Here is a 22,191-nt window from a genome sequence, read left to right on the forward strand (position 1 = left end):
TTTCGCCTTCGAAGGAAGTGAAAGCACTTACGGCACCATGTTTGTGTGAACGATGAAATATCTTTCATTAGATAGGTTGATAGTATCAATGGGTATTGTAAGGTGCTTTGAAAAGATGAGACTGATTAGGTGCACTGGGTTTGAGAAATGACGTTATGAGGTAAACCGGGCAGCTGGAATTTATATTGAAACATTGCCTAGAATTATTGACAATAATTCACAAATCACATATTATTTCCCCAGTAAGGTCATATTTGCAGTTTGATTTTTATCTATCATGTCTTCGCCTGATTACCTGGTAACAGGGTTACACGAAAGAAATCGTTATTGCAGGTTATTTGGGTAGCTATGCTAATTCATCTTTGTATTAGTGAAAGGAAATGTAAATGCTCCAGATTATTATGGCTGATTATGCTAATCACATCCTCTCAGTAGTAAAAGGAAAAAATACATTTCAGAGATTGTCCGAGTAACTATGTGACGTATGTTATTTGAGTAGGTAAGCCAATCTCATTTGGGAAGATTTGTAGTTGTTATTGTTGTTTTTGTTGATGTTGTTGCTGCTGCTGCTGCTGCTGCTGCTGCTGTTAGCGATATGTAAACCATAAAAATGAAACCATCCTGGAACAGCAAATACCATTGTTAAGGATCAGTAATCCGATCTTGGACTTGTCATTACAAAAGATACGCTGCAATATCTGGGTGCGTTAAGGGACTCGTAACAATACCATAAAGAGATATGAAGACCCTCTGAATGGAACGAGAGAGAGAGAGAGAGAGAGAGAGAGAGAGAGAGAGGAATGGGCAGAAGGAAACAAAGAAGATATAACTTGTTGAAATGGTGAATGAAAATAACGTACGTGTACCTATATGTGAAAATGTTAATGAAAATAAGGTACGTATATATGTGAAAATGATACTGAAAAGAAAGATACTTAAATGTGAAAATGGTAATGAAAATATGTGGAAATGGTAATGAAAATAACGTACGTATATATGTGAAAACGGTAGAGAAAATAACGTATGTAAAAATGGTAATGTAAATAACGTACGGGTACATTTGAAAATGTTAATGAAAATTACCTATGTGCATGTATCAGTGATAATGAGAGTAACGTACGTGTATGTGACAATGATAATAAAATTAATATGAGAGAGAGAGAGAGAGAGAGAGAGAGAGAGAGAGAGAGAGAGAGAGAGAGAGAGAGAGAGAGCAAAAATGGTACTTTTAATGCAAAATAAAATGGGAAAAAGAAAAGGGCAGTACTATTGTTGAAGAGAGGAACAAATTTTGTCAGTTCATCAGGTAATTCGCTCCGTCCAGGTTTAGTCAGTCTATAGATAGCAGGGCTTCATGAAACGAATTGACCCGGGCTGTGTTTGTTTCCTTTTTTTTTTTTTTTTTTTTTTTTTTCGTTAGCAAAATGAACGAAAATTGCCAATTCGCTTCGCCGTTGACGTCCTCTATAATAGGCACTCACTTTTTGTTTTGCTTAGTGAAATACACAAAGCTCATGAATCATTTCGCATTGGTTTAGTGGATTTTGTTTTATCCCTTTTATTTTATGTATATATGTAAATATATGTATATATATATATAATTTATATATATATATATATATATATATAGATATCTATATATATATATATATATATATACACACATACATACACACACACATACATACAGATGTCGACCTTGTCGCCTTGGTGTGAGTCAGCTAATGTGGACTCAATAACTGTTGTTCGGGTCTTAAGGCCCACCAATCCGCTCAACTGACTTTTATTAGCTGTAGGGTAGGAGCCATCCACGGACCTAGGGGTGAGAGCCGAACCCTGCATCTTTCATCGTGTGCTTGTGCGAGCGAATGCATGCTGCAACGTATTGTTTGTAAGGTTACAGTGTATTAATCATATAAAAACACTATCATCGGTTTATCATTTTGTGTTCTGCTGTAGGAATGTGGGGCTCCTGGTATGGTTTTCTGTAGAACCTTCGGATGTTTTGTCCTTTAGACAGAATTATTCAAAGGTGAAGTTTTATGTAGTGGGAATATTTGGAATTGGGATTTTCTTTTATAGAAATAAACGTAATTAGGAATTTCTTTTATAGAAATACCTGTCATTAGGATTTTCTTATATAGCAATATCAGTAATATGGATTTTCTGTTATAGAAATATCAGTTATTAAGATTTTATTTTATAGAAATATGTGTAATTAGGATTTTCTTATATAAAAATGTATAATTAGGATTTACATTTGTAGAAATATCTGTACTTAGGATTATTTTTAATATAAAAATGTGTAATTAGGATTTGCTTTTATCGGAACATCTGTAATTAGGATTTTCTATTATAGAAATATGTGTGATTAGGATTTTCTTATATAAAAATATTTAATTAGGATTTACTTTCATAGAAATATCTGTAATTAGGATTTAAGCCGTTGGCATTTTGGCCTTCCTCATGAAAGTGAAATATTCGTGCCATGATTTTTATTTACCCAATGTATATTAATTTTTTTGTCTTATTTATCAATGATGCTCGACCCGTATTTTTCTATCCTTTATTTAAAGGATAGTATAGACGATCTAGTGTTGCTAGTTAGCGGTCTTTTGCCAATCTGCATGAAAATATAGACGACTTGGAGATAAGAATAGTAATATAGTTGCTCGTATCACATATTAAAGTAGCGATGGCATGCTTCAAAATAGGATAACACCGTATTAAGAAATTTAAGGTATGCGATAAGCACTCACAGGGGCTTCGACAGCGCCGTTGTAGAATCCTTGGCTTCGTTGCCGAAGAAATCTTGAAACAGGTTTTACGTAATTTTATGTAAACTGAAGTGAACGTGTCTTTATGGGATCATATTGGAGTTTATGAAAATGCTAAGGCAATAGAATAAATGAAAAAATAAATAAATAAATGAATAAATAGATAAATAAATAAATGAAAAAATAAATAAATAAATGAATAAATAGATAAATAAATACATAAATAAATAAAGGGTAATTAGCTTTTATATTGGTTGTAGCTAGCTTGGGTTGTGAACCAGATTCTTCGAACTGCATGTGTTAGATTCAGAACATTATTCGCTTTATAGAGCGAAGATTACTGATTAGGTCTATTAATTAGTCGATCGACAAAATATGAGTTCTAAAATGCGTAAATTTTGGTACGTTTATTGGGAATCCTTTGATGACTTCTCCAATGCTAAGGGTTTTTATACAACGGGGTTTTCAACCCATTTTCTACTTAAAATGAGTTAGTCATAAGGCCTCCTATCCGTATTCACAACATCTGGCACTGGTTGTAGAATTGTTATCTTGTTATATAACCTTAGAAAAACGTGTTCTTAAAAACCATGATGACGCTCTCTCTCTCTCTCTCTCTCTCTCTCTCTCTCTCTCTCTCTCTCTCTCTCTCTATAGAAGACGCAGTAATTTGGAACAGCAAAGACACGGGTGTGCGAAAATTAACATGAGTGATAAATAAAACTCCTGGTTATTAGGCAACTGTAAGTACGAAGTCGCAGTCGAAGAGAGAGAGAGAGAGAGAGAGAGAGAGAAAGGATGTGGGTGATCCTTGTACCGTCATAATAAGTAAATCCATAATTATCATAATTACAAATGGATAAAAAAAAAGCCAGGTAATCTTCACCCGGCGGGGCAGATCCACCCATGAGATATTCATCACCATTATCTCTCTCTCTCTCTCTCTCTCTCTCTCTCTCTCTCTCTCTCTCACTCACTCGAATACGTCTTCGTCAGGCACAGTGATATCGTTGGGAATCCGTCCTACTGACCCCCAAGTTATGAACTTTAGCTTTATTCCGTTTCTGCTTCGAGGAGAAGAGGATGCTTATACTAGAGGCTTATCGATGCCACACATCACTTCCTGTAATTGCGAATTCTTATTCCTATTCTCCTCTTGGCATTCCCACTGGAAATTTTCCATCTGGCTTTGTGTTTCTCTGGGGAAATTGCCGATGGCAAACCGGTTGTTTGCGGGAACCGCCAGGGCCGTTGCCAATTGCATGGCAGATTGGTAGGCGAATTACCGATGAGAAATGAGTCTCGGAGTGACTATCCGGATTTCGATGTGTTTTTCTTGTTGTTTATTTTTTTTATCAGATGTCTTGCGAGGTATTCAGCGTGCTCTTGGACAGTTCATTTCGTAGAAGATGCCCGCGGGTTTAGGATTGGTATAGGTGTTCCGTTGATATAGTTTGAGAATGTACTTTAAAGTATTAAAGAATTGATTTGTTGATTGGTTGTGTATTGTATATAACTAAACAAAGAATTTTGGTTTCTCCCTCCCGTGGATTCTTTTTTTTCGATGTTTGTAGATTTTCACTCTTGCATATATTATGACTAGATGATACATCTCTCTCTCTCTCTCTCTCTCTCTCTCTCTCTCTCTCTCTCTCTCTCTCTCTCTCTACACACACACACACACACACACACACACACACAAATATATATATATATATATATATATATATATATATATATATAGAATTTGTGTTTTTATGAACAAATGTATGCTTGTACTAGATTTATCGTGTTTTAGTAAACACTGAAGATGTACAAAAACGAAAGTAAGTGCACCCTGCTCTATTTACTGTACTTCATAAAGTAGAGGTAAGAAACTGCGAGTTTAAGAATCGATCATTCACGCTGTATTATAATCTTAGCACTTTATTGCTAATCTTATGCAATTCGTTATCGTTTTATCATCAGATGTGACTTTCGTCTGACCTATTTGTATTGAGTGAGAGAGAGAGAGAGAGAGAGAGAGAGAGAGGTTATTGTTGATCATTTTCCATATTGAACTTTGTTATTGTTTGTGAATAGTTATGGATAAATGGCACATACTTCACTATTCTATTCTACAATTGTCTGTAGACTACTAAGAATTGTCTGGATGTTAGAAATATATTCTGACCTTTTATCTTGCATATGTAGTTGCTTCATTGGTAATTGTAACCTTGACTCTCACCATCGCTGGACGATCTGCTTGGACGCCTTTTCAGCCACGAAAGTTGTTGGTATTAGAGTTTAGTAGACTTCCTTGGATTAAAGTTTACAAATTTCTTGAGGCAGAAGTTGCTTCTCATCCAATTGCATGGGCGATATGAGTGCATAACTCTTAGCCAGCTTGGTCATTGGCTCAACCGGTCATATTATAACATACCACGATCATTGGACCAGGTTCCTCTTTCAAAAAGTTCAAGGTTCAGTCCACTTTCATCAGCATTATTGAAATCCCGTGACCAAGGTCCAAATATCAACCTTACCCATGATATTGTCATAGAGGGATTGGCATATTCATAAATTTTCAGTTGCTGTGACGTCAAGTTGGTTATCAGATTTGTGGCTTGGTTGTTTTCTGGTACGTTTATAAGGTAAAGAAGATTTTGTTACATCCTGAAAAAGCGCCATGATCCATTTATCTTTATTTATTATTTATTGTTATTTATGTAATTTTTTTTACCATCGTCTGTATCTCAGTATACTTCATTCTCTTATATTTGTTTCTGTCCCTTTTGTGAAGGCCCCGTGTTCGTTTCTTAGTAATAAGAACATTATATGGCAAGTATTGATATTGGCAGCTGTGTTGAGTATTCAAAAGATTTTATTCTTGTTAAGGGCAAACTGAAAGGTGATTTAAAGGTAAGAATAGCAACAATACCTTTCTTAAAGCCGTTGAAGGCATCCAGGAAACTTGTGTCCTTGGGATCCAGTGACAGAAAGAATGATTGATTTACAAAAACATCATTAAAATGTTTTGCTACTTTAGATACATATGAACAAATTTCTTTCGCTTCTGCGCTTATATTACTTGTACGACATGGACTGGAGGTTTCGTTTCAAAAGTAATTATAACGTAAAGTTTCCTGCCTCTGTTTTTTTTCACATTCTTTTATTTACACAAAGTATGAGGTTGAGGCCTCACACCTTGCCCTGTTCTAGATGCAGAAGCTTTTGTAGAAGGGATTTATCTATGACTCCGAAGTTGGAGGAAAAACTAGGCTTTAAATTTTGTTCTGCATTACTCTCGAATCACTCGGCAGATTCCATTTCATGTATTTCACGGCTTGTGCTCCTTCAGAAAATATTAAGGATGAGGCTGTTGCTTTTAATGAGCTTGTGTTTTTGATCCGCCAAGGGAGTAAATGAGACTTGACATTAAATCCGCAAGGAAAGTGTGTTGACCGAATTAGTGATGTTTTATAAGAGTGTTGACGTCATGCTCCGATTTTCTCGGTATTAAATTCACCCTCATTGTTGAAAAGTATGTGGTAGTCGGCGTTTATATGCGGTAACTAACTTGTAGTTAGTGATGGAATCACACACACACACACACACACACACACACACACACACACACACACACACACACACATATATATATATATATATATATATATATATATATATATATATATATATATATATATATATTATGAAATAGAGAAGAGGAGAAGAGAGAGAGAGAGAGAGAGAGAGAGATAGAGAGAAGAGGAGAGAGAGAGAGCGAGAGAGAGAGAGAAGAGAGAGAGAGACTTGATTTTGTATATAAATGTTTTGTGATTTATAACACGAGTCTTTTTATTGGATTTAATTGTAAAAGCACTTTTAATTATTGAGTAACAGATATTATCTTTGTAGGAGACCTGCTTATACCTTCATTTATACATGGAAGGTATAGACCAGTTCTTTGCGATTATTAATAATAATAATGATGATACATTTTCGTGTTTATTTTTTTTTTTGCATTTCCGATAAATTTAAAGTTTATGTAGCTACAATACAGTTTACCGTTTCCTTTTTCTTAGAATTAAGTGCTATCATTTTTAATGTTTCAGTTTCTTTTATTTCCTATATGTAGTGTGAAACATCTTATCGCTATATGCTATTCACCATTGTAAGTTCCGAGAGGAAATATAAGATTAATCACACACACACACACACACACACACATATATAATATATATATATATATATATATATATATATATATATATATACGTATATACAAATACACACACGAATTTTTATCACATACACAGCGACATTTATTATTTTATTCACGAATATTAAACCACTAATACCGCATGATATCCATTTCACTACATCTCGGGAATAACATACATCCATGGGGAATTGTTTATAAGTGCTCAGTAGTCTAAGCCACTGTATATTGTTCCTAAGTGACTTGGGTGTACGTTATTCTCATCGTATGCTGAATTTGGATATTAAATGATATTTGTTGTTTAATGTTCGTGATATATATGTATATATATATGTATGTATGTATGTATGTATGTATGTATGTATATATATTTGATATAGTGTATATATAATATATATATATATATATATATATATATAAATACCTATCAATATATACACACACACACACACACACACACACACATATATATATATATATATATATATATATATATATATATATATATATATATATATATATATATATAATCTAGTATATAATGTATATCGTGTTCGCCATTCAGTACCATCATTATTATTATCGTAACATCACCATCATCAATGCAGTTGTTGTTGTAGGTGCTGTTCGGTTTGTGTTCTATAAACAGAGCATGCTCGTACGTTATTCTCCTAGCCATTCGTATTATCCGAAACCGCTTCCAGATATAGGACTCTCATTAAGTTTCTAATCGTGACCAGACATCCAGACATCACTCCCATTCCATTCTGTTCCGCAGAATGATTTAATGAAGGAAAAATACAATTAATCTCAGGCCTTGGATGTGTTTTTGGTGTCATTCAAGAAAAAAAAATTAAGATATTAATGACGTGACTTTTTATAGATGTGGGAATAAGGAAAAGTGATGAATATGATGTTATTTTTAGCGAGTTTCGTATGATTGGCACAGCTGGTGAAAATCGTAAACAAGTCTTGTGGAAATAGCTGCCGGATTATAAATTGATATTTTTTTCTTATAGAAGAAATGCAGAAATATGCGGAAAATATCTGTGAAAGAATTGTAAGATGAAGGGAGTGAATGAAAGAAAGCTCTGTTGAAAAAGAAAAGCCCTTCAGCATGAGAAGTGATACCGCATGTGAAAAAATTCTCTCTCGAGACGTTTTTTGCTCTGGGAAAACTCTGTTCACAAACATCCCAGCTATGCCTTCCGTCAGGTTGCCCTCTGTGCTGCACAGGACTTAACAACACCGGAGGAACAAGGACAAACGTAGCAAGGAAGGGACGGACGAACGCAGCTTGGGAAAAGTAGCCAAGAAACAGATATGTGGTTACATCGTGGGATCTACCACGTCAATCCCAAGGTATTTGGATATTATATGTATATATTTTTTTTGGGGGGGGTTTTTTTTTGCCTGTTTTCTTTTGGGAATTTTTATGTATGTAGGGAATGTTGATTTATCTGCACAAGGAAGAGTTGACAGAGACTTTTTTTTTTTTTTTTTTTTTTTTTTTTTTTTTTTTCCCCAGGGAAAAATATTCATGTTTGTTTGGGAAGATTTGCCGTGTCATGTCTGTATAATACTGTGGATGGGAGCCTTTAGATGGCGAATCCTTTACCTACATGCATCAGTAATATAAATGTGAGTGTGTGTTTGTATGTATGTATATATATGCAGAAAATTACCACAGGGAATGAAACACTGTGTATAAATACTTTTATACCTAGTGTTTAATTTATTCCCCTTGGTAGATATGCATATGCTCATCACATGTTCTGGTAATTCGAGCAATATATGTACATACATATATCTGTGTGTGCTTTTTTATGTACGTATTTGTGTATACGTACGTATATGTGTATATGTGTGTGTGTGAAGGCTGCGCGCCCGGGAGGGAGTGCGTTGGGTAGGAAGCTAATAAGTAAATACTTTCCATCATGCGCAACATTCTCTTGACGTTCATTCCACTGTCTACCCCTCCCCCCCTTCACTCCTGCCGTGAATCGGGTCAGCATTTCATTTGTACCCCAAAATATTATCCCATTCTTCATGAATTGACAGACTATTAATCAACAGAGCAATTAACGCGTCAGCTTATTATCCCTGTCAGTCATTAAGGTTTATTTGGGATCGTGCGCGCGCAATTCTCGACTTACTGAGCGCTTTAATGGTTCGCCTTCAGAGCGTTTATTTCGCGGTGGAGAATGGGTACATATCCGATTCATTTGAAAGTGGTTGATACCAGAGACGCTTTGGAAAACATAATTCACACAAAATGATCCGAGTTCCTTCTCTCGAAACCGCTCTATTTAATGTTGTTGCCAAGTTGGTCTTTCTTTTTTACACTGAAGAAGAAGAAAAAAAGATAATCGCTACTTGCATACCCGTATCCTCTGTACATGAATATGCAAGTTTTAGCTGAATGTATGACTGCATATCTTTGCCCTAGTATTTGTGTATTTGTTGTACGCATTAGGTTCCGAGGGGTGAGGTAAACTTGCTTTATATGTGTGAGAGAATTATAAACAGAAGCCCAAGGGTTTTCCAATCTTGAAGTGGAATTATTTTATTTAAGAAAAGTCTACTAAATAGTATCATATGCATACTAAGTGTGCACAGTTGTTCAAAGAAGTTAGGTCAAGTGATTATGGCCTGAAACTGTGTAATTAATTTTAGTAACTTCCACAGCAGTTAAACATTTAGGTGAAACTTTGACACAAAAATAGGCTGATAAACTATATAACATCTGCTCTCAATTACCTTAACTGTGTGTTAAAATCAGCAGACAATTTATTGAGACATAAAATTAGCAGCAGATAACCAGTGGTTTTTAATAAGTTTATTTATGAGAATATGGAAGCTATTTTCAAACTTGCAGCAAAAGTCAAACTGTATATGTGAAAGTCAATCCTGTATTTTAGACTTTCAGGAAAAGAAATGAAGCATGTGAGTTATTTTCATATAAGCATGACACCAAATAAAAACTTGACATTCTTGAGAAAGAAAAGGTCACTCTGACAAAAGAGCCTGTAACCAAAGCCTTGTGGAGTGTTACTTTTTGTAAAGAAAGACAATATCAAACGAACCAAACCATTATATGATAATATTTATTCTAAAAAACGATATCATACTACCTTAGACGTTGACGACGACATTCATTCGTGAGTTCAGCATTTAAAACCAACTTCAAAGCTTAAACACTCTTGGAGTCTAGCCTTAGATGTTTTTATGACTTTGGACGTTCAACAAGCAGTTGGTGACCCAGCAAATTTTCCCATGGCCGTTGAACTAAAAATTTACAACCTTACGAAGAAAATTGATTCATTGGAAGCCGAACTCGAATGAATTATTTGAAGTTTTTTAAGGAAGATGATTGCTCCTAATATAATGCGGGGTAAAGTTAAAGAAAAGAACATGTAAATTCACCCAGAAAAGTTAATTTCTGAGCTTTGAGATATTCCAGACACTGAATCGAGGTCTGACTTGACTGGGGCCATTGTTGATTTCCACGATGGAAGCCGAATTGATGACGCAACGATTAGGATACATAATTGACAGGTCAGAAGGAACTGTAACAAAAATCACCGTAAAACTGAAACCCCCAAAATATGATTGTTAATGCTTATTGTGGGGAGAACGATGTGGCTGTACATCAGGTAATAGAAATCATCATCTACAAGTATGAGAAGACGAAAATAAGCTTGTTTTTCCCATAAACTTGCCGCAGGTGGGACTGCCCGCATCATTCTACTACAGTGTAGTCCTGAAATTCGATGGGGTTTCCATGATAATGGTGATGATGTTATGCTATGCAGGGCTGGTAATGAGTGTGACATAGTGAAAGATATAATGTGCTGACCTGCTTTATGCTAGTAACTTTGAAACGAAGGAATACACTCAGGATAGTGTCATGTATGATAACTGTATGTGACGTTAAACAAGGTTGGTGAATTCCAGAAGTTGCGAAGCCTTGCAAGTAGAAACAGAGTAGCTGAAAATACTGACGCGGATACAGATGGTAATGTCTTGCAGTTTGCCAGTCGGAAATAGAGCATTGTAAATTGCAGTTGATAATGTGAATCCTTTTAATTACAATGTTCTCTGAATTAACTGCTGGCTGTATTTGTTGCCCTAAGGTTGTTTATAAGTGGTTGAAGAAATGTGAATATAATGGAGACTCTTTGACATAAGTACTATAAATTACAATTATCAACGGTATTCATAGCGTCTCAGTGGCATGATCGGTATGGTCTTGGCCTGCCACCTAAGTGGCCGCGAGTTCGATAATCGGGCATTCCATTGAGGTGTGAGAGATGTGTATTTCTGGTGATAGAAGTTGACTCTCGACGTGGTTCGGAAGTCACGTAAAGCCGTTGGTCCCGTTGCTGAGTAACCACTGGTTCCATGCAACGAAAAAACACCATAAACAAACAAACAAGCAAACAAATCAACGGTATCCATGGTGTCGAATGTTGTTAAACTGAGGAAGTGACAAGTTAAATAGAAGATTCAGGGTTGCTCATTGGAATTAGTCACAAATATGTTTTCGTGGAAATAAGAATAAGGGTCCGGTAGTTCCTTTGGCGAAGACGGGACTTCAAAAAGGAATGAAAAACAGTTAACAGTAAATTGAAGTTGTTTATTTATAAAGCCAAGCTCCAACTCATTCAAGCTTACTGAGAAGTCATGCATGCATCTGCTCATTCAAGAAAAGGTGGAGGTGACGTGCATTTAATACTGGTCACGTTGGGTATATTACAGTGCAGAAATCTGGAAGTGATGACTAAGAGTTATATTTTATGATGACGAAAGGTACAGCAAAAGTAAGTCATTTAAATGCTTGGCCTTGCTTTTTTCAAATATCATGTGACTGGAAGTGATGGCGTTTCTATACCTACTACTTGCATATAGAAGCACATGCTCATTTACATATGGAGGCTCATGTTCAAAGAAAAGGTATAGATTAAATTGTTTTATTCATATTTTATCATTCGAGTATTGAAAATATTGACATGAAAACATGTTGACATTATATATATATATATATATATATATATATATATATATATATACATATATATAGAATATATATATATATATATATATATTAAGTGTATGTATGTATGTAGTATGTATGTATATGTGCGTGTGTGTGTGTGTTGAATGTGCACTTTATATATGTTTTGGTAAGTGAGGTTGCATTTAAGGTAAGCATTTCTTCTTTTAAGTGTTTATAGCTTCATTATGTTAGATTACATTTATGATTTTTTTTGTAAATGACACACGTGCATTAATTATCTTCCAAAAAACAATACGTCCTTTGTCATAAGTATTATTCTTTTATGAATACATAAATAATGTAATGCGGGGACTTGTCGAAGTTTTTTGAAGGTCTCTAGAAATGACCTTTAGTCGGAAACTGTTTTTTATCTTAATATTTTTTTTTTTTATTTGGAGAAGAGAAATGAGGTAAGTCATCATGGGGTATTTAGTATGCAACGCTCGTGATATTCCGGGCTTTTAAATACTTCAGTTACACAGCGCTAATAGGAAGGAAATGAACAATTTTACTATTTGTTTTAAACGTTTATGATCATATATTGAACCATTGAGATTGCTAATGTGTATATATATATTCATGTGCATGCGTTTTGTCATGTGTATTCTCACGATTGCTTATGTCTGTAAATATACACGACTGCATACGATTATATATAGGTATTTGTGGATATCATTTTGCCAGTCGTCTCTCATTCTGTGATCATTTTCTCTTTTATTCTTCCAAATTAGCTATAGATTTCACGTAAGCAAAAGGAATTTAGTATTTGGGACAAAGAGGTGGGCAAATATTGGATTTACTCTATTGTTCGGAATCTTCACGAATTACGCGCTGAAGGTTCAGGCCTGAATTGTAACATTACTCTGAACTAAGTAAATTAGCCCTAAAAACTTAACCTTTTGCATTAAATGTTCTGTTTTATTGATAGATAAGTACATTACTGTAATATCCATAAGTTTAACAATAACATGTCTCTAAATTTAAGAAAACTTGATTGTACGTCGTTCCGAAATTTTAAACGTTGCCCTTGTACTTTTCGAAATGAAAGTATTATTATTATTATTATTATTATTATTATTATTATTATTATTATTATTATTATTATTATTATTATTATTATTATTATTATTATTATTATTATATTTATTATTATTATTATTATTATATTATTATTATTATTATTATTAATATTCGAATAAGCACTGTTATTCGTATATCCTTAGTATGTTCTGCCGTTCTGTGCTTTATATTTGCTTGCACAGTCAGCCTTGCCTAACCTTCGGGGAATCATTCCTGCAATTCTATTAAGAACGAGTCTATCATTTCAGTTTTGTCGAACTCTACGTTATTTTTCGAACTAGATAGATCTGACGACTGGGCATCGGAACGTTAATTATCGAAATGAAGAATGTTATCCTTTCTCTCTCTCTCTCTCTCTCTCTCTCTCTCTCTCTCTCTCTCTCTCTCTCTCTCTCTGTGTAAATTTAGGTCACGCTGAACGTACGACAAGCAGAGAGGTCATTAAATATGGCTTAACATATATTAGTCGCTTCCTATTGACAATGCCAGACGAAACAACGACTGTTTTACATGGAACTTAGAAAGACCTAGAAGTCCAATTTATACTCTCTATAGACTGGAATCCAGCAGACTGGAAGTTCAACGAGCTGGAAAGAATTCGTACAGTCCTTGAATTGGTGTTAACAAGCGATAGAATGTTGAATTCGATAAAATAATGTTATGAAAGATGCTGAATTCGATAGAATAATGTTATGAAAGGGATGTTGAATTCGATAGAATAATGTTATGAAAGAGATGTTGAATTCGATAGAATAAGGTTATGAAAGAGATGTTGAATTCGATAGAATAATGTTATGAAAGATGCTGAATTCGATAGAATAATGTTATGAAAGAGATGCTGAATTCGATAGAATAGTGTTATGAAAAAGATGTTGAATTCGATAGAATAATGTTATGAAAGAGATGTTGCATTCGATAGAATAATGTTATGAAAGAGATGTTGAATTCGATAGAATAAGGTTATGAAAGAGATGTTGAATTCGATAGAATAATGTTATGGAACATCTAACCTACTAATTCACGCTTCCAAATTTAAGCAGTATGTTTTCCATTTCTGTGAGTTTTCCAGCGGATGTGAGAATTGTTTTCATATTCTCACATGAGGAAACACCGACGCGCCTTATTGCAGGCTGCCTCTCATGATTATATTCATGAAATGCAAACGAAGATGGAACTTTATTGCTTCTTTATTCCCGATGTCTGGATGTTATTGTTGTCAACGACAAAATCTCTCTCTCTCTCTCTCTCTCTCTCTCTCTCTCTCTCTCTCTGCATCTGTTTAGTTATTGATAAATGTTTTTGTATATTTTTTAGTTTTCTGTAAAAGAAAACCAGTGAGATTGCTATTTGTCTGTTCGTTCGCCCTCAGATCTTAAAAACTATCAAATTGCAGCCCTCTAGCCTCTGTAGTTTTTTTATTTTAATTTAAATTAAGGTTAAGTTAGTCATGATCGTGCGTCAGGCACCGCTATAGGTACCAACAACAAAGGCCTCCACTGGGCCGCGGCTTAGAATTTCATGTGCCGTGCCCGAGAGTTACTTTCAGCATTATACACTGTACAGAAAACTTGATTGCTTAGGTGAATTTTTTACTTCAAGTTCCATTTGGAAGCAATTAATTAAAACTTTCGTTTCGAAGACTTCAACTCTGCGATTTGTTATAAATGTTTGCTTTCCCCACTACTAATTAATACGATTTTTTTCGTGTTATTTATTGAAGTCACTGGATTAGTGGTTATGATTCAGTAAACCATTTAAAAGATGACGACTTCTCCATTGCTTTCATGATTGTGTATGCAGAATTCTTAACATTTTTCCTCTTAGTGTTTTATCAGCTTTATGCACGTTTTATCAGCTTTATTCACAAATTCTTCTTTGACTCTCCCTCCTTCCTTCATCCATTGCTTTGACTTGTTGTGTATACGGAATCATTCAATTTTTCCTTGTAGTGTTTTATCAGCTTTATGCAAAAATTCTCCTTTGAAACCCCTCCCCCTCCTCTTTCATTGGATAAATCGGTAAAATGACAGAGAACTAAGTTGGAAAAAATGGAGAACCTGCTTTGTGTGCGTATTATTCATGAAAATTCCTTTCGGTGGTGTAAAAGTTTGTACATGATAAAAGACTCTTGATGCAACTGACAGTGATCTTTTCCGAGAAGACTATCTTCCATGTTCAGGCTATTGGCGAAGAATTCTAAAATTTCTGGAGAAAAGTCTTCTCTGAAAGGAGATATTCGAAACAAAAAGCTGATTATATTGCAGTGTGAAACATGTTCATATTTGAACTAATTCCACATAAACACTCATGCGCGAATGCGTGCATACATACATACATAAACTTTAACGATTGCAGCGCAGAATTAACCGTGTTTACAACATTTATACATACATGCGTACATACGTGTAATCTGGGTGTTCCAATCGCGCTAAAAATGTCTGATAAAAATATCACGTAATTCAGATGGTTAAGTATTTATATAAAAAATGGCAGTTTCCTTCTGAATGTCATTTGAGCGATCTGATTTTAATTGTTTATTTTGATTTTTTACGTTTTTACCTTGAATGTTCTACATGTTTTTTCCCTGTAAATCCAGCCCGAAAAATTCTTTTTTGTGTGATCTCCTGAGCAAATCGACTGTATTGATAGAAAATCCAGTTTTTCCATGTTCCATAAAGTAACGTAAATTTCCTCAATTTCCTTCTCTGATGGGTATGTTGCAGTCTATATTCTGGAATGATGAAGGGAAAGCCATATAATTTTAAAAACTTTTTTTTTTTTATTCATGTCGAGGCTTCAAAAGATTATAAATCCCCTTTGATGGATATCTGATTACATGTCAAAATACGACTTGTTTTCCACGAAACTGATGTATTACATGTTGCATTAAGCTTTGCCTTGCCTGAACCCGGTAATTTGATCACGAAATTTGTTTGTGCTCTATTTTATGATTGGAACAAAAAAAACTTAGTGGACTTTATAATCGTTGTGGATTTCACTTTATGAAATACAATTTTTTATATGGTTCCTAGGAGATCCAACTTCTCATTGCTATTATTATAGTGTGTATATAGTGTATATGTATATAAGTGATATATGTGTGTGCATGTATATATATTAATATATAATGATATTCATGCCACTTCTGCCAATTAAGGGGCATATTCTCCCATCAAAGGGTTCATAGCCCTTTTAAAAGGCGTTCCTGTGCCTTTACGTATGGTATGTTTGTTTCCTAATGCACTGGTATTTTCTAAGGCTGAAAGTCCCAGGATTTACTGCTTGCTTCCACTGCAGCTCCAGTCCTCAGTAAGTAGGATAAGCAACTCCCATCCGCCAGTTGACGACATAGTCTCCCCAAGGGGTTCACAGCTCTTTGCTAGGCGCTCCTCTGCCATGGGATATTGTGGCTTTACTGGTGTTTCTTATGGCATGAGTGATCCGGTAGTACTGCGCAGTAACGCAGCGACTGCAATTTAGACTGGCCCCTTCAGGTGGCTCATCCACAAAGTAACAGTTATGAATGTATCAGTGACCTTTGTGTTAATTTTATTCGTAGGTAGTCATTCCATGTTGGAGGAAAGCCTAATAGCTATTTATCTACCTATGTCAATCTACCTATATATATATATATATATATATATATATATATATATATATATATATATATATATATATATACTTTACATATGTATACAATAATTATACACACATATACGTGTATATATATATATATTATATATATATATATATATATATATATATATAATGAATTTTGATATTAGCTTTTGTGATTTGTTAGTGTTTAGGAGGCAAAAGTGTATTTATTGAGCAAACTTTACTCGATTCGATAACTCTTGGGAATGTCTCAAGTCCCTCATTACTTCTCTTAATTTGAAAAAGTATGTATGAACTTAGACCCTCAGAATACCTGATTCGCCCAATGGCCGAAAATATGAAAAATATTTGGCCCATCCAACATTTGTCTATGTAACTTCCCTCTTCTTACAAAAGAACACTTTTTAATGTGTCTGATAATGCAATTTGCCATTCTAAGCAGTCTGTTGCCCTATACTGTGCAAATTAGATGTTAAAACTATCATACTGTGAGGTTTTATTAAGTTAACATATCTTGGGATTCTAATAATGATGGATATGTGTTGTAAATGGAAAAATGCGGAACGCGTTTCCGACAGCTTTTTTAGCTTTGCGTTATTTGTTTATTTATTTATTTATTCAACCCATCTAGGAGCAGGTGAGCCATCCTTCTGTGATCTAACGTAATCCAATAGGAACTGTCACAATAATAGTAATCCTGAACTTACGCGAATGGCTGGTGTTTTTTTTCCCTAGTCCTTGAGAGAGAACTTATTAAGGTAATGAATGTCGCCGCTGTCTTTATTGGACAGTGCGTCTTCTTCCGTCCCTCTTCATATTGTGTTTATTTATTTATTTAGCCGTTCATCGCTCTCATATTTTTTTTATTATTATTTTTTTCTTTTTTTAGGTAACAGTATCTCGGTTGTCCTTGGGTTGCAATATCCTTGAAGACATTCCGTATTGTATTGTCTAAAAGGAAATAATACGTTTCCGAGACGACAAGCCAGGTTCATTTTCATGGTATGGTCACCTTTGTGAGAAAAGGAAATTATTCTCGATAAAAGTGATCTTTGTAATAAATGAAAGACACCTTAAGTTCATCCCTAGGACATAGTGTTATGAACCTCTCCCCGTAGTTGGATACAAACGGCCTACTGTAAACACCTCTCTCGGCCTCCTGTGGCTTTACTTTACGCGTTCTTAATTTATTCTTGATCCTGACTCTTTGACAAAAGCCTACCTAAATTAGGAAATATCAATCTGGGTTTTGCCAAATGATTTTTGGTGATATTGAGTACGTAATTTTGTCGGTATTTTTAAAACCTAGGAATACTTTTGTATACCTGAGGAACGAAAACGAGCAGAGAAATTGCTTGAAATGTAACTATAATTCTCTACTGATTATGGGACGCAAGAAATTATTTGTCTATATTCTGCATAAAACAATCTTAATAAATTGAAAAGGTAATTTAAGAAAAGCCATGTAGATTATATATCTACGTATCTGGCCAATTGCAATAAAATACAATAGTCGGTATTTTCTTTCTGCTCAAAAAATCTTTGGTCGAGAGACATCAAGAAGATTACACTTCCATATCCGGACAGTTCCAGAGAGAAAATACAACTTTCGAATCTTTTTTTTACCGCCAAGTTCCAAGATATTCATGGAAAAGATTTGGTGCCGATGGGTGGCTGGGAAAAATAGTGCTTCTCCGCGTGTCGGAAATGTCGGAAATTTAAGCAGAACAAAACAACCCCCTTGTTTTGAACGGTGGCGTTCGATCTGACTTGATGGAGTGTGAGGATTGCGCCATTAGACATTCGTCTCTGGATCTGCAGCATCGAATGCCTCTCGGTCTTATATTAAGGAACAAGTAGAACAGAACTGAACTCTCACTGCATTTATATATATATACATATATATATATATATATATAGATATATAATATATCATATATATATATTTATATATATATCATATGTATATCTATATATCTATATATAATATGTTATAATATATATATATATATATATATATACACATATATAAAATATGCGTGTGTATAGTTTTTATATATATATATATATATATATATATATATATATATATATATATATATATATATATAATACATATATAGTATGTATGTATAAATCTTATATATACAGCTGACGGTTGAACTACGTACGTATATACGTATGTATGTTCAGCTACTGGACCGAAATGAACCAAAGTTGGACGACCATATATGTGGATTTTATAGGGGATGGCTATTAACCGGGTGCCGTTTTGATCTAAAAATCTGGCCATGCTAACTTCTTTATTATTATTCGTATAGAGAAAAGAAAGCATTATTCTGATAGAATCTATCACGGGAATTCCGAATATGTTCTTACTTTTCGCCTGCGATGAAGAATAACGATGCCATTAGGGGATAGTTTGTTCCGGGTTTCGATATGATTCGAATATCCGACTGCGTATCCGGCCATGCTAACTGCTTCTTTAATATTAGTTGTAGAAGAAAAGAAAAACATTATTCTGATTGAACTTTTCACGAGGATTTTCCTCTACGATGAAAAATAACGATGATATAACGGTTCAAACAATGCCGGCCTACGGTTGCCAATATATATATATATATATATATATATATATATATATATATATATATATATATATATATATATATATATATATATATATATATAATTATATATATATATATATATATATATATATATATATATATATATATATATATATTACAGACTTACATGTATACGCAGATGTACCAAAAGGAGAAAAAAATGAAAGAGTAAGAATCTTGTGAGTTTTGAGGTATTTATAGAAATACCTGTTGAGGATCTATCAGAATTTTTTTTATCAGATACCGCAGTGAGCAGACGACGAGGATATCATTACTTGAGAACAAATTAGAATTTACCATAATGTGTAAGGGAATGTAAATTAGAATTTAACGGGGAAATTTACTCGCAACAGTTTGGTAAGGAAGGGTAAGCAATTTGATCAAGGGATGTTTTAAACCAGAATAGAGGAAATTCATTACATGCCAATTTACATAATTTAAGTGAGTAAACGTCGTGCCGTGGGGTTATGAAACGAAAATGTAAATACTTAATTTGCTAAGTTAAACACATTAATGCTATGGGTAAATTCACAATGGAAATGGAATATAACGGCAGGTTATCCTCTTTGGATTACCTTTACAAAGAAGTACAAAAGGCTCCAAATACAGTGTTTATAAACAAACTTTACTCCATTATCTTTCCTCATACACTTGTTTACTCGGGCCAAAACATTTAAGAAAAGAAAGAAGGTTTCACATTCATATTTTTAGTTGCATTACGTATACAACGTGTAGCCCTGAATTTATCGGTGATGAGATAAATGTAGGTAGGAATGCAGGGAAGAAATTCAGATATCCTTGTATTGCATTAGAAAATGTGTCAAGAGCGACAGAAATGACTGTTTGTGATAATAACAAGAGAAACATAACGCAAAAACCTGTTTGTTCTGCAATATAGATATTTACCCACACCTTTTCCATCTAATTAAGAACTTTAAAGCTATAATGTTCAACAGCATTATTGTTCGACAAGGAAATACAATGGAAAGATAATTTTCATCAACAACAATACATTGAAAAAAGATGTATTAAGAGTTTATCCCAACAAAATTACAGGATGTGTACATCAAATCCTATGCGAATCAAGGGAAAATCAGCATGGTGTTAAACACCTGGTTTATTCTAATAATACGTTGGAAAGAAACATAAATGCACCCAGTTTTGTAAAAGTAAATCTTTTTCTAAAGTTATGAATATTAACCCAGTTTCCCCGGCTTTAATAACAAGGGTGAGAGCACACCTGCATAGAAACCAAAAAATCGAGATTTGTTAATGGGCACTGACCTTAGTCACAAATGAGGTTGCGGCCGCCCCTCCCCCCTCTCTTTCCTGCTAGGTTAGGATATTTCTTTCAGCCGTCTGTGCGTCGGTTTTACTGTCACCCTTCCATTTATAATGTAAATTTGTATCACTAGTTATCAGTCGTCTTGAAGATGTATGAAGTCAAAACCAGTCAGGATTTATACCCAGTGTTTCATTTTTCCCCGGTTTATTCATCTATAACTAGATACATCACATGTCCGATGATTTCAGTATATATATATATATATATATATATATATATATATATATATATATATATATATATATATATATATATATATATATATATATATATATATATATATATATATATATATATATATATATAAGAGAATACCACTGTGTTATATAATGAAGTGACTTGCACCTACATCTATTGTGATTTTCTAAGCATATATATATATATATATATATATATATATTATATATATATATATATATATATATATTATACATAAAACGGTATTTAGCATTTTGGTGAGAGAGAGAGAGAGAGAGAGAGAGAGAGAGAGAGAGAGAGAGAGAAGTGGGGGGGGGGGAGGTAGCCGACGGACTCGTGTTGTTATGTTATTCAGCGCCTTGCCGTGAGATAAAGACAGAATAAATGGAGCTTAAATTATTATTTTCAGTTATAACTCGAGGGCAATTCAGAACATCTGACCCAGACCAAAATCTCTAATTTAGAAGCTGAAGAACTCAGAAGTCAGGGACAATTTAGAAACGGTTATGTATTACATTGGCGTTTTCCTTTATAGTACTTGCAGCTATCTAGGACTTCATTTTTTAAAGTTTTCGTTTAGACACCCAGGTTTTCAGCCGGAATCGGGCTACGGAATGTTAAGCTCTTGCATAATCGGAAGCCATTTTGGACATCTCGAATATGTGGAATTATCATACCCAAGTGTGGAAGCGTTATGGAGTTAAAAAATCACTAATATTCATTTGACCCTGTATAATTTATGAACGAAAATAATTGGGTCTTTTAGGTTTCGTGTTTGTTAACTTAATAGCCAATCTTCTATGTTGATTTAGATTCATTGTCGTTTGTGGGTCGTAATTAAACATGAATATAATGATTCTCAAATACAATGGCATCTCTTACAAAATGACAATTAACAGTCAATTATCAATTTAAATACGGTACTTGATATAAGGAGATTAAAATGGTTGTGATTATATGAACAGAATGATAGCAATTTAGAGGGTAAGTTCCATGTAATGATGGTACTTGGCATTAATATTAGGACTGTTGTACCGGAAGATATTTTGTACGAATATAAATGTGTATGTATATAAATATATATGTATATTACATATATATATATATATATATATAAAAGATATATATGTTGTATTATGTATGTTATATAGTGTGCATATATTTATATATATATATATATATATATATATATATTATATATATATATATATATATATCTATAATGCACACTAATAACCATCTATCTGTAAGTGTAAGGTCACGACGTACGTGTAGGAAAA

General features: G+C 33.9%; 1 protein-coding gene across 8 annotated transcripts in view; it reads left to right on the forward strand.

The window, feature by feature from the left end:
• Window positions 1-22,191, forward strand: part of LOC135201449 (rap guanine nucleotide exchange factor 4-like) — a 725,795-nt gene that overhangs the window by 330,460 nt on the left and 373,144 nt on the right. For 5 of the 8 annotated variants that reach the window (XM_064230401.1, XM_064230405.1, XM_064230402.1 and 2 more), the window contains exon 2: window positions 8,001-8,343. The exons of the other annotated variants lie outside the window; for them this stretch is intronic. In XM_064230401.1, coding sequence (XP_064086471.1) covers window positions 8,305-8,343 — 39 coding nt within the window. In that variant the 5' untranslated portion in view covers window positions 8,001-8,304. The remainder of the gene's footprint in view (window positions 1-8,000; window positions 8,344-22,191) is intronic. 8 annotated transcript variants of the gene reach the window in all.

The sequence above is a fragment of the Macrobrachium nipponense genome, chromosome 28, assembly GCF_015104395.2.
Source record: "Macrobrachium nipponense isolate FS-2020 chromosome 28, ASM1510439v2, whole genome shotgun sequence".
NCBI classification, from domain to species: domain Eukaryota; kingdom Metazoa; phylum Arthropoda; class Malacostraca; order Decapoda; family Palaemonidae; genus Macrobrachium; species Macrobrachium nipponense.